This window comes from Schistocerca gregaria, chromosome 6 (genome assembly GCF_023897955.1).
Source record: "Schistocerca gregaria isolate iqSchGreg1 chromosome 6, iqSchGreg1.2, whole genome shotgun sequence".
Classification (NCBI taxonomy): Eukaryota; Metazoa; Arthropoda; class Insecta; order Orthoptera; family Acrididae; genus Schistocerca; species Schistocerca gregaria.
In genome coordinates, this window is record NC_064925.1 from 190,643,162 (window position 1) to 190,655,954 (window position 12,793).

Genomic DNA, 12,793 nt, shown 5'->3' on the forward strand with positions numbered 1-12,793 from the left:
CTCAGCTCAGGACAGGCTTTATGCAGAGGACATGTACAATAATTCTGCTGTTGTTTCTTCTCATTGTAGGATATTATCTTTAAGTTTGTTGGTACTATTGACAAGTCATATGGGATTCATTAGTGGTAAAATTAGTGCTTTAATAATTTTCCTGTTAGCCTTCCATTCCATGTTAGCTTACAAAAATACATACTCAGGTCAAGTCGACTGTAGCTTACAGGCCAGTTACTGGCAATGTACCATTCACATATCCATAGTCCAATAGTCCATGTATGTGCCAGATGTCTAGCTTCTTCAATTCTGGTGATGAATCTTTTATTTAATCGTCATAAGAATCATCAGGTTGAAACAGAAGCAGAGCATCCATTGTTGTTTCACTCTCTTGAGTGTGGATCAGGGAAAATGGCATGAAACATGCAGTTTCTTGCTATGCTGTAGTGTATATGAATGTCATGATAGGGAATATTACAATCCTGTTTCCATTTTTGTGCCAATATACACTTACAGTACATTTGTAAACATCTTATCAAAACATTTCATGAGGCTATATATCTTCATAATGCTCCATGCTTTAAAATTATATTTTTCATTAGAAACTTGGTGATTTCTAGAGCTTGAGCAATTGGTTCAACATTAGCAACAGTAGAGAGGCTGAACTAGTCAGTTTCTTCACATCTGTTGACTTGGGACCACAAGTCATTCACCTATGAGAGATGGCAGTAAATCTTCAAAAGGTCTCAAACTATCCTGCTTAACTGCTGATCATCTAAGGATATGCTCACTCTATAACCTCTTTCCTAGTGTAAAGCAGAATTGTCTTATTTAATGTTCTAACAACTTACCCACATGCAATATGTGTAAAATGTCCAGGAGGAGCCCCGAAGGCATTTACTTATGCTTTGAGTGTTCAAACACATTGTAAGATTCATGCCCCTTGAAGCACAGTCATTTTAAGTCCTAATGGGACTTGCTGTCTTCCATATCAAAAAGTTAAAAATTGGCTTTGGTTCCTGCCATTCTTCAAATGTACTTAGCTTAAAATCAACAATTGAGATCACAATAACAGTTGTCTATTGACCAGTTTTGTCTTATGTTAAAACCACCCTCAAAATTTTTGGACCCCCTGTGGGTTGTGCTGGTGGCTCCTCAGTTTTTCACATGATACCTTAATTGGTATCACATAGGGGGCCCAAAAATTTAACATAAGTTAAAACCAGTCAAAAAACAAATTTTGTTGCGATCTTGACTGTTGATTTTAACCTAAGTATAGCATCAGATCACTGCACCCCATACACAATGCTGTCTAAATTTATTGAGTGGGCTTATATATATATATATATATATATATATATATATATATATATATTAAAAACAAAGATTCCAAGACTTACCAAGCGGGAAAGCGCCGGCAGACAGGCACATGAACAAAACACACAAACACACACACAGAGTTACCAAAGTCTTATTTTGTGAGAGTCTTTTTGTTGTGCCTATCCGTGACTCAGCATCTCTGCTATACAGTGAGTAGCAACTATCCTTTTCATAATATTGCCTAAATTTATGAACTTTAAATGTAATTGTGCAGTATATAACTGATGAGTGGTGACAAACTTTTGTCTGTCTTTGAGGTGATACAGAGACAGGCAAAGAAGGTAATGGTGATTCGTATCATTCTCCGCTTAATCTTAGCAGTAGAATTGGATGGCAGTGGTGCTGTATTGGCTGATTCTGTTTACCAGCAATACAAGCTGACCAGTGGGTTGTCGAAGCTCCAGTTCCTGCCAACAAATCTACCACAGTAGAGCAGGATTGCACACCTTGGCTGACCACAACACATTTGTTTGTTTTTCAGTGGAACTCCAGCAGACACCATTCAAATGGGTGTCACACGACTTGCCCCAGGTGGCTCTGGTATCACCACTGGTAGGTACTACCTGCTTCTGCTGATCACATGCACAGAAGTACTTGGAGAAGACAGCATTCCATCTAAGCTGTATATAAGTGGCCATAGAGCCACAAAGCAGGCAGTTCCAACCACACTGCCAAGAAGTTCACCACAGCAGTGTATCACAGGTAACCAGCTGTTGCAGCCAGAGCCCACACCTCTTCCAGCCTTGGCCTGACTTGCACTCTGTGCTCCAAGACTGGTGTATACCATTTACCTTGAATATTGAGATCAGTTAATTATCATGGGAGATAGGTGTCCAACCTGACTTATAACTGTTCCAGTTAATTGTCAGCAGTGATTGGCATCTGATGAGACTTATTTAAAAACTTCAAGTGTCTTTGTTCTCTACCAATGGCCTAATCACATCAGAGTCCATTATTTCTTGCCTAAATTCAAATCAAGAAGATTATTATTTTTGTAGTAAAAGATTTAATTACTTTTCATTTCCAATGATTAAGTTTTGTGAATCCTGTTATTTTATGTGTTATCGGAAGTAAGTGTTTTTCCATCACTAGAGGGGAATCTTGTTGTAGACTGTGTAGATTCACTCAGATCAAGGCAGTTGGTTATATCGTAGTTGTACTGTATGGATGTTTATAGTTATTCCTCAAACTGATGTGAAGAAGACATTGGAAATAGTTGAAGTGGAAGCAAATAAAACGTTTTCATGTTTACATAATATTATTGTGCTTGAAGATTCTTTCATGAGTGTATAATACACAAATTTATGTTCCCACAGAAGAGTACAGAAACCCCAGAGTCAGAATAGCTTTGGAACTGCATTCTTGCATGCACTAGGCTCCAATGATCATGAACAACTGTACAGGTGTACAGTGAGATGGTGCGTTGTAACTGGCTTAGTGCAAACGCTACTCAGTGGACAGTCAAAATCTGAAGATGTCATAGTCAAATGCTGATGAAAAAACTGGTAACAGAGCATGGTTGCATGGAAGAAACTTTAGCTTTAATCAGTTTATTCACTGAAGAAAGGAAAATAAAGTAGACACACTCTATAACAGCACATACAAGGGGCGTTTGAAAATTCCGTGCAAAAATAAAAACTACTTACGTGTTAAGAGGTAAACCTTTTTTATTTTTTGACATAGTCTTCTTTTAGACTTATACACTTTGTCCAACGCTGTTCTAATTTGTTGATCCCTTCTGAATAATAGGAATTGTCCAAGTCTGCAAAGTAGCTATTAGTTGCTGCAACCACTTCATCGTTTGAATAAAACCTTTATCCCACCAGCCATTTCTTCAAATTGGGGAACAAATAGTAGTTTGAGGGAGCCAAGCCTAGAGAAGAGGGGGGATGTGAAAGTAGTTGGCATCCTATCTCCATTAGTTTTGCGACCACAACTGCTGAGGTGTGTGCTGGAGCATTGTCATGATGGAAAAGGACTTTTTTGCGGTCCAATTGCCGCTGTTTTTCTTGCATCTCAGTTTTCAAACGGCCCAATAACAATGAATAGTATGCACCTGTAATAGTGTTACCATTTTCCAGAGAGTTTATGAAGATTATCCCTTGTGAATCCCATAAGACAGCTGCCATAACTTTTCTGGCCAAAGGACTGGTCTTCCCCTTTTTTGGTGCAGATTCTCACTTGGTAAGCCATTGTTTAGATTGTTGTTTGGTCTCAGGAGTATAGTAATGTATCCATATTTTTTCCACAGTGACAAAATGATGCTTAAAGTCCTGCGGATTATTCCTGAACAGCTGCAAACCATCCAAACAACAGTTCACACTATTCCGTTTTTGATCAAGCATGAGCAATCGTGGAACCCATCTTGCATATAGCTTTCTCATGTCCAAATGTTTATGCAAAATATTATGTACCTGTTCATTTGAGATGCTCACAGCACTATCAGTCTCACGCACCTTAACTCTTCTGTCATCTGTCACCATATCATGGATTTTATTAATGATTTCTAGAGTCGTAACCTCCACAGGGCATCCAGAACATTCAACATCACTTGTGCCCATATGGCCACTTTGAAAATTTTGAAACCACTTATAAACTGTTCTATTCGAAGGTGCAGAGTCACCATAATGTTTATCAAGCTTCTCTTTAGTCTCCTGAGGCGTTTTGCCTTTCATAAAGTAATATTTAATCACCACACGAAATTCTTTTGCGTTCATTTTTTGACAATTGCTCAACTTCCTTGGTTCACATGAATGCTAAACACAAAGAAATAGACCAATATGGCTGAAACTTGCTGTGTGTTACTTCCAAAGATGCTACTAACTAAACATGACCTCAATACTCGCCAGTGGTGCCATCTCACTTTGCACCAACTTTTCAAATGCCCATTGTACACACATACTTAATGTACAGAAGCAGTCAAAGACTCTCCATTACCAAAAATGAATATGTAACAAACAAATCATCAGGAACACAATAGAGAACTGCTATCATTTCACATGCAACCTTAAATAATTCCATTCACAGACATGAGATTTTGATTACTGAAAAAGACAACTGTCTCTAATTTACAGCTCATCAGTATATTTCAATTCTTTCATTCACTTCTTCCTCAGATCATGCAACACTTCTCATATCTGAATGAATGTCACAAAATATCATCAAAAAGTAACAACAAAATCAGTAAATTTTTGACAAAATAATTTAATTGGGTAGATAAAAGATCTACTCACCAGGCACAGCAGAAAACATACATAAAGAAGGTTGCAATTAGGCAAGCTTTCAGAACCAGTAGCTCCTTCTTCAGACAAAAGGGTTGAAGGAGAAGGAAGTGGGGAGAAGGAAAAGGACTGGAAAGGTTTAAGAAAGTGGGTATATTTCAGAAAAGTCACCCAGAGCCGAAGGTCAGGGGAGCCTTACCAGATGGGATGAGAAGGAAAGTCTTACCAGGCACACTGAAAAGGAATGAGTTTCCTTATCATCCCATCTGGTAAGACTCCCCTGAACTACAGTTCTGGGTGACTTTCCCAAAATCTATCCCTTTTCCTAGACCTCTCCAGTCCTTTTCCTTCACCTCTCTTCCTCCCCCTTCAACCCCTCTGCCTGAAGAAGGAGTCACTGGCTCTGAAACCTTGCCTGATTACAACCTCCTTTTATGATTGTGTTCTGCCACTGATTGCTGACAACATATCATCAGCTAAAACTATTATAATATGCTTTCAGGTTTTAAACACTTCACACAATAACTGGTTACTACTTGCAGTAAGATTTGTAGAAAGTGTATATGAGTAAATCAGTGAAAAAAATATGACAACTGGATCCAAAAATAATACAGTGTCAGTGACAGTAAAGTGTTAAATGTGCAAGTAAATAAATACCTCTGCTTTATGTACTTGAAGTAGCCCATTTATCTTTTCAGGATTGTCATATCTTGAATCTTTTATGGAGAAGAAGATGTCCAACATAGGTATTTTTGTTCTATGTTGCTTAACACTGAATATGTCAAGGTTTTTCCTTTCAGTATTCAAAACTTCTGACAAGGCTTGCTTAAATTGTTCTGCCTTACTTTCCTGCAATAAATTTTCAGGAGGAGTATAAATTTTGGCACTACTGCAACATTTTATATGAAACACAAATTGGAGGAAAAAAGTTTATATACCACATTGTTCCATTCCTTAATGAAGTCTTCATCAGAAAGATGTAAAATTCTTACAGAACCACAACTGATTATGGCATCAACAGGAATCTGCTTCACAGTAACAGTCACAGTTGCTGAAACATTGTTTTGTGAATGTCTGTGATCAGATACTCTGAATGCCAAATTGTATCTGAAATCATTTGTTCCTCCTTTTAACAAAATAAAGATAAATTGAAATGTAGAAATGTACAGTACTTGAAACATTTGACTGGTAAATACGTGGAACTAATTAATGAAAATTAACTTACATCCCTTCTGGTGTGTTGTATTTCATCGTAATCATTCCTGAGGCTTCATTAACTTTAAATCTATGATGTTCATGTGCCTGCCAGTAGAATTTCTTGTCTGGTAAATCCCAGTCATCTGGATCTTGAACATATATCCTTCCAATATCTGTTTCTGGAGTTTGATCCTTTATATCAGTGTGGAAACATATTAACACGCACTAAAATATACATGCAGGTCCAGCAACCTTCCTAATAGTATTACTAATGGAAATGAAATTTATGTTCTGAGTTTTTTCTTATGTTACATGATATATGAGAAGAAAGTGATGTACATTCTGAGTAATGCTTTAATGCAAAGACACCCTTCTTGACACTAATGTCAGATCAGGTTCATGCATTATTTAAACTAAACAGAATGATAAAGGAACAATAAAATTTATTTACATATTTTATATTAGTTTTTTTATAAATATAGACATCATTTGAAAAGATTAAGAAATTAGTCAAAGGTCTTTTGAGTATAAAATCTTGACACGTACTTCACTTACTTCATTTATCGAAACATTGGAAAAAAATTAACATGTCATAACTGTTATAATAAGGAAAGCCAATATTAAATTTTGATATCATGTTTATCACTGGAACCAAAGATGGACCTGTGCCAAAATGATATCAACTGTACAAAAATAGTTATCTATGTCTATAGTATTACATCTTTTGTAGACCACAATGCTCCAAATTTTGTTGCAAGAAAATTCTGCCCAGAAATGAGTGAAGAAGGACCAGTGTCAATATCCTAGAGCAGTACATGAGGAGTAACATAAGAATTTATACATAATGTAGGACAAATAGGAGATTTTTATCGAATATAGTCATCATTCAGCTACTATTCAGGCATTAATTTATAAAATGTGCTGTCATAAACCAGAAATGCTAGCCATTTCTTTCAATATAACATATTTGATACGTCCAAGGTTAGTTACCTGCATCTGCCACTTAGTTCAAATCAGTTTTGTGTCCCCCCAACACATGACTGACAAGATAGGAACTGCAACTTGGCACTATTGTGGACACACTGAATGTTAGAAGACACTCAATAAGTTGTGCATCCTGATTTCCAATATTCCGTGCCAAACTACTGAGTTCTGCACACCATGTAACTACTTTTTTCCACTGTATTCATAAGAGAACCACACTGGACAACTAATGAACAAGTTAGCCATGTCTTAAACAACTATAGATGTAATGTTTGGTAAAACTGAACACAGATTGATGTAGATAATTAACTGCTTAAAACAACATATAAAAGAAATGCTGAAATACGTAAATGGCTGACACTCAAAGTAGGAGTTACAAATCTCAGGAGAAACTGCTTAGAAAGTGTCAAGAACTGTCTTCCAGGAAAGAAAACATGAAATTTCTTCAGCACCTTATGCTTATATCTCATGGAGATTGTGCAGATAAAATTAGGCAGATAACAGCATGTACAGAAGTAAACAACCAGTCAGTCTTTCCACACTCCACTCATTAATGTAACCAGAAAAACTCAAATATATATGATACATTTAAAAAATCTGCAATCCACTTCACAGTTATCTGCATAGTAAAGATGTTCATGGGACTATATAATTTACAGCTACACATGTGAACAGTCATTACCTGTGTTAGAACTGATTTGGACAATGGTTCTGAGGAAAGGGTCCTAACAGCACATTCACAAGAAATAGTGCAGTTACATTTAAATAACAGAATTTATGTATATATGGTTCTTGGGCAGGACATCAGCTGTCATCATGAAATTTCCACAATATTTTATCTTCACAACTGACCCACATCTTAAGGTGTGGTAAACACACTGCTGAGGTTGTGATCAAAGCCCCCTATTTATGCCAGTCTGGAAAGAACCTGTGCAGGCAAAAACACATACAAAGCAATGCCAACTGTGCAGATATCATGATCAGTAATGATGGAGACAGCTATGCCACCAGTCAGACACAGAACAAATAGCTTCAACGCATGTAGAAAGGCTTTCAATAATTCTATGCACTTTCATCAGCTGCTCCTGCACCCTCTGTTGGGAACTGCCTGCCAATATACATGTCTGTGATGGCATGTGCCTGTCCTTGTCATTGTCATCCAAATACCTATGTTACCACTGCAGGGTCAGCATGACCAACAGTTCCTCTTTGCGGTTGCTGTGATTATAACATAACCACCACTGGATCCCATGCTGTCCTAAATTGCTATCATGTGTCCCTGTGAAGCAGATTATTCAAGCTGTGAATTTACAATGGTTCTTTAATAATTCTGTCCCAGTAAAAGACAATTTTGGAGTTTTTGTAGTTCATACTGGGTACTGCACTGAAATGCTTGGCCACCGTCTGCATCTTATTTGGAAATAAATGCTGGATAGCACCTTGATATGATTGAAGATTATGTTCACAGTGTTGTATCTGCCTGGAACAATTGTAATGACCTAATCTTCATGTAGGATGGGGCACCAGCTCACTTCGCAATGGTTATCCATGCATGGCTCAGTGGCTCAACACCAGTTTTCCAGGATGCTACTTGGGACATCATGCCCCTCTTGAATGGCCAGCAAGGAATCCTGACTTGTCTCTTCTTCTTCTGTAGATAGACAAAATAGGAAGTTTATCACACAAAACTAAAATCTCTTGATAAGTTGGAAAAGCAAATTTGCCAAGTTCTTGAAAACATACTGCTGGAGTATCAGCAGAAGTCTGATACAAACATACCCTTCTGTTTATGGAAACAGATGGATAACGATGATGCATATGTGGAGTTTCAGCAATGAGTAATAATTCTGTTTCACAAAAATTGGTTAAGTATGAATAAAGTTCTAACAGTTTTAATAGGGAGTTAATCATTGCCCACCCTATATTTTGTTACATAGTATGATGTTTATTTAAGAGAGCAAGAGAGAGAGGGGGGGAGGGGGAGAGAGAGAGAGAGAGAGAGAGAGAGAGAGAGAGAGAGAGAGAGAGAGAGAGAGAGACGAGAGTGTGCATACTGGCTCAGCCAGCAACTGCTGCTCTTCCTGGTGTAGTTTAACACAAGAAATACCCAAAGGCAGCTTACAGTTTTATTTTGTTTGAAGCGACACTCACTGCCTTATATACCTGTCAAGTACCAACCACTGTTGTTTCTCCTAGTGCTAGTCAGTATTAGTTTATAAAAAGTTCCACTCTTTCACTATAACATTACTTTCCTCAATACTAAAGCAAGAACAATAAATCATTTACTGTGATGGTAATAGAATAAAATTTTAAAAAGCCCATATGTGCAACACACCCCCCATGAACCATGGACCTTGCCGTTGGTGGGGAGGCTTGCGTGCCTCAGCGATACAGATGGCCGTACCGTAGGTGCAACCACAATGGAGGGGTATCTGTTGAGAGGCCAGACAAACATGTGGTTCCTGAAGAGGGGCAGCAGCCTTTTCAGTAGTTGCAGGGGCAACAGTCTGGATGATTGACTGATCTGGCCTTGCAACATTAACCAAAACGGCCTAGCTGTGCTGGTACTGCGAACAGCTGAAAGCAAGGGGAAACTACAGCCGTAATTTATCCCGAGGACATGCAGCTTTACTGTATGATTAAATGATGATGACGTCCTCTTGGGTAAAATATTCTGGAGGTAAAATAGTCCCCCATTCGGATCTCCGGGTGGGGACTACTCAGGAGGACGTCGTTATCAGGAGAAAGAAAACTGGCATTCTACGGATCGGAGCGTGGAATGTCAGATCCCTTAATCGGGCAGGTAGGTTAGAAAATTTAAAAAGGGAAATGGATAGGTTAAAGTTAGATATAGTGGGAATTAGTGAAGTTTGGTGGCAGGAGGAACAAGACTTTTGGTCAGGTGAATACAGGGTTATAAATACAAAATCAAATAGGGGTAATGCAGGAGTAGGTTTAATAATGAATAGGAAAATAGGAATGCGGGTAAGCTACTACAAACAGCATAGTGAATGCATTATTGTGGCCAAGATAGACACAAAGCCCATGCCTACGACAGTTGTACAAGTTTATATGCCAACTAGCTCTGCAGATGATGAAGAAATTGATGAAATGTATGATGAGATAAAAGAAATTATTCAGGTAGTGAATGGAGACGAAAATTTAATAGTCATGGGTGACTGGAATTCGTCAGTAGGACAAGGGAGAGAAGGAAACATAGTAGGTGATTATGGATTGGGGCTAAGAAATGAAAGAGGAAGCCGTCTGGTAGAATTTTGCACAGAGCATAACTTAATCATAGCTAACACTTGGTTCAAGAATCATAAAAGAAGGTTGTATACATGGAAGAATCCTGGAGATACTAAAAGGTATCAGATAGATTATATAATAGTAAGACAGAGATTTAGGAATCAGGTTTTAAATTGTAGGACATTTCCAGGGGCAGATGTGGACTCTGACCACAATCTATTGGTTATGACCTGTAGGTTAAAACTGAAGAAACTGCAAAAAGGTGGGAATTTAAGGACATGGGATCTGGATAAGCTGAAAGAACCAGAGGTTGTACAGAGTTTCAAGGAGAGCATAAGGGAACAATTGGCAGCAATGGGGGAAAGAAACACAGTTGAAGAAGAATGGGTAGCTCTGAGGGATGAAGTAGTGAAGGCAGCAGAGGATAAAGTAGGTAAAAAGACGAGGGTTGCTAGAAATCCTTGGGTAACAGAAGAAATATTGAATTTAATTGATGAAAGGAGAAAATATAAAAATGCAGTAAATGAAGCAGGCAAAAAGGAATACAAACATCTCAAAAATGATATCGACAGGAAGTGCAAAATGGCTAAGCAGGGATGGCTAGAGGAAAAATGTAAGGATGTAGAAGCTTATCTCACTAGGGGTAAGATAGATACTGCCTACAAGAAAATTAAAGAGACCTTTGGAGAGAAGAGAACCACGTGTATGAATATCAAGAGCTCAGATGGCAATCCAGTTCTAAGCAAAGAAGGGAAGGCAGAAAGGTGGAAGGAGTATATAGAAGGTTTATACAAGGGCGATGTACTTTAGGACAATATTATGGAAATGGAAGAGGATGTAGATGAAGACGAAATGGGAGGTAAGATACTGCGTGAAGAGTTTGACAGAACACTGAAAGACCTGAGTCGAAACAAGGCCCCCGGAGTAGACAACATTCCATTAGAACTACTGACGGCCTTGGGAGAGCCAGTCATGACAAAACTCTACCAGCTGGTGAGCAAGATGTATGAGACAGGTGAAATACCCTCAGATTTCAAGAAGAATATAATAATTCCAATCCCAAAGAAAGCAGGTGCTGACAGATGTGAAAATTACCGAACTATCAGTTTAATAAGTCACATTTGCAAAATACTAACGCGAATTCTTTACAGACAAATGGAAAAACTGGTAGATGCGGACCTCGGGGAGGATCAGTTTGGATTCCGTCGAAATGTTGGAACACGTGAGGCAATACTGACCTTACGACTTATCTTAGAAGAAAGATTAAGAAAAGGCAAACCTACGTTTCTTGCATTTGTAGACTTAGAGAAAGCTTTTGACAATGTTGACTGGAATACTCTCTTTCAAATTCTAAAGGTGGCAGGGGTAAAATACAGGGAGCGAAAGGCTATTTACAATTTGTACAGAAACCAGATGGCAGCCATAAGAGTCGAGGGGCATGAAAGGGAAGCAGTGGTTGGGAAAGGAGTGAGACAGGGTTGTAGCCTCTCCCCGATATTATTCAATCTGTATATTGAGCAAGCAGTAAAGGAAACAAAAGAAAAATTTGGAGTAGGTATTAAAATTCATGGAGAAGAAATAAAAACTTTGAGGTTCGCCGATGACATTGTAATTCTGTCAGAGACGGCAAAGGACTTGGAAGAGCAGTTGAACGGAATGGACAGGGTCTTGAAAGGAGGGTATAAGATGAACATCAACAAAAGCAAAACGAGGATAATGGAATGTAGTCAAATTAAATCGGGTGATGCTGATGGAATTAGATTAGGAAATGAGACACTTAAAGTAGTAAAGGAGTTTTGCTATTTAGGAAGTAAAATAACTGATGATGGTCGAAGTAGAGAGGATATAAAATGTAGACTGGCAATGGCAAGGAAAGCGTTTCTCAAGAAGAGAAATTTGTTAACATCGAATATAGATTTATGTATCAGGAAGTCGTTTATGAAAGTATTTGTTTGGAGTGTAGCCATGTATGGAAGTGAAACATGGACGATAACTAGTTTGGACAAGAAGAGAATAGAAGCTTTCGAAATGTGGTGCTACAGAAGAATGCTGAAGATTAGATGGGTAGATCACGTAACTAATAAGGAGGTATTGAATAGGATTGGGGAGAAGAGAAGTTTGTGGCACAACTTGACTAGAAGAAGGGATCGGTTGGTAGGACATGTTTTGAGGCATCAAGGGATCACAAATTTAGCATTGGAGGGCAGCGTGGAGGGTAAAAATCGTAGAGGGAGACCAAGAGATGAATACACTAAGCAGATTCAGAAGGATGTAGGTTGCAGTAGGTACTGGGAGATGAAGCAGCTTGCACAGGATAGAGTAGCATGGAGAGCTGCATCAAACCAGTCTCAGGACTGAAGACAACAACAACAACATGTGCAACATGGGCAAATGTTGAAATCACTTAAAGAAATATTTTTTCTGCCAAATAGCCATTAACGCAATTATTAATGAAGAAGAGACAACTATTTTATGGAGAGGTAGTGCATCTTACCTGGTATTTGTAAACTTGTATATTTTTTCTCCCAGGTTTCATTTTATTGTCATTGATATCACCAATAACAATTCTTACAGTAGTTGTTCCTGTCAGTGGTGGGTAACCAGAATCTGTCACCAGTATTGGTATGAAATATTCTTTCTTTTCCTCTCGATCAAAAGACCTTAGTGATGTTATTATTGCTGAGCCATGACCATTTGGGCCCTCTGTAAATGAAAATTACTTGAACATACAATAATTTCCTCAATACCACCTTCTACAGCTACAGTGCGCC

General features: G+C 38.2%; 1 protein-coding gene across 1 annotated transcript in view; it reads right to left on the reverse strand.

The window, feature by feature from the left end:
- The window catches only part of LOC126278799 (neural-cadherin-like), a 232,353-nt gene that overhangs the window by 80,078 nt on the left and 139,482 nt on the right, over positions 1–12,793 (reverse strand). The window contains exons 11-14 of the mRNA XM_049979072.1: positions 12,517–12,725; positions 5,818–5,981; positions 5,514–5,699; positions 5,250–5,448 (exon numbers count right to left, since the gene is read on the reverse strand). Coding sequence (XP_049835029.1) covers positions 5,250–5,448; positions 5,514–5,699; positions 5,818–5,981; positions 12,517–12,725 — 758 coding nt within the window. The remainder of the gene's footprint in view (positions 1–5,249; positions 5,449–5,513; positions 5,700–5,817; positions 5,982–12,516; positions 12,726–12,793) is intronic.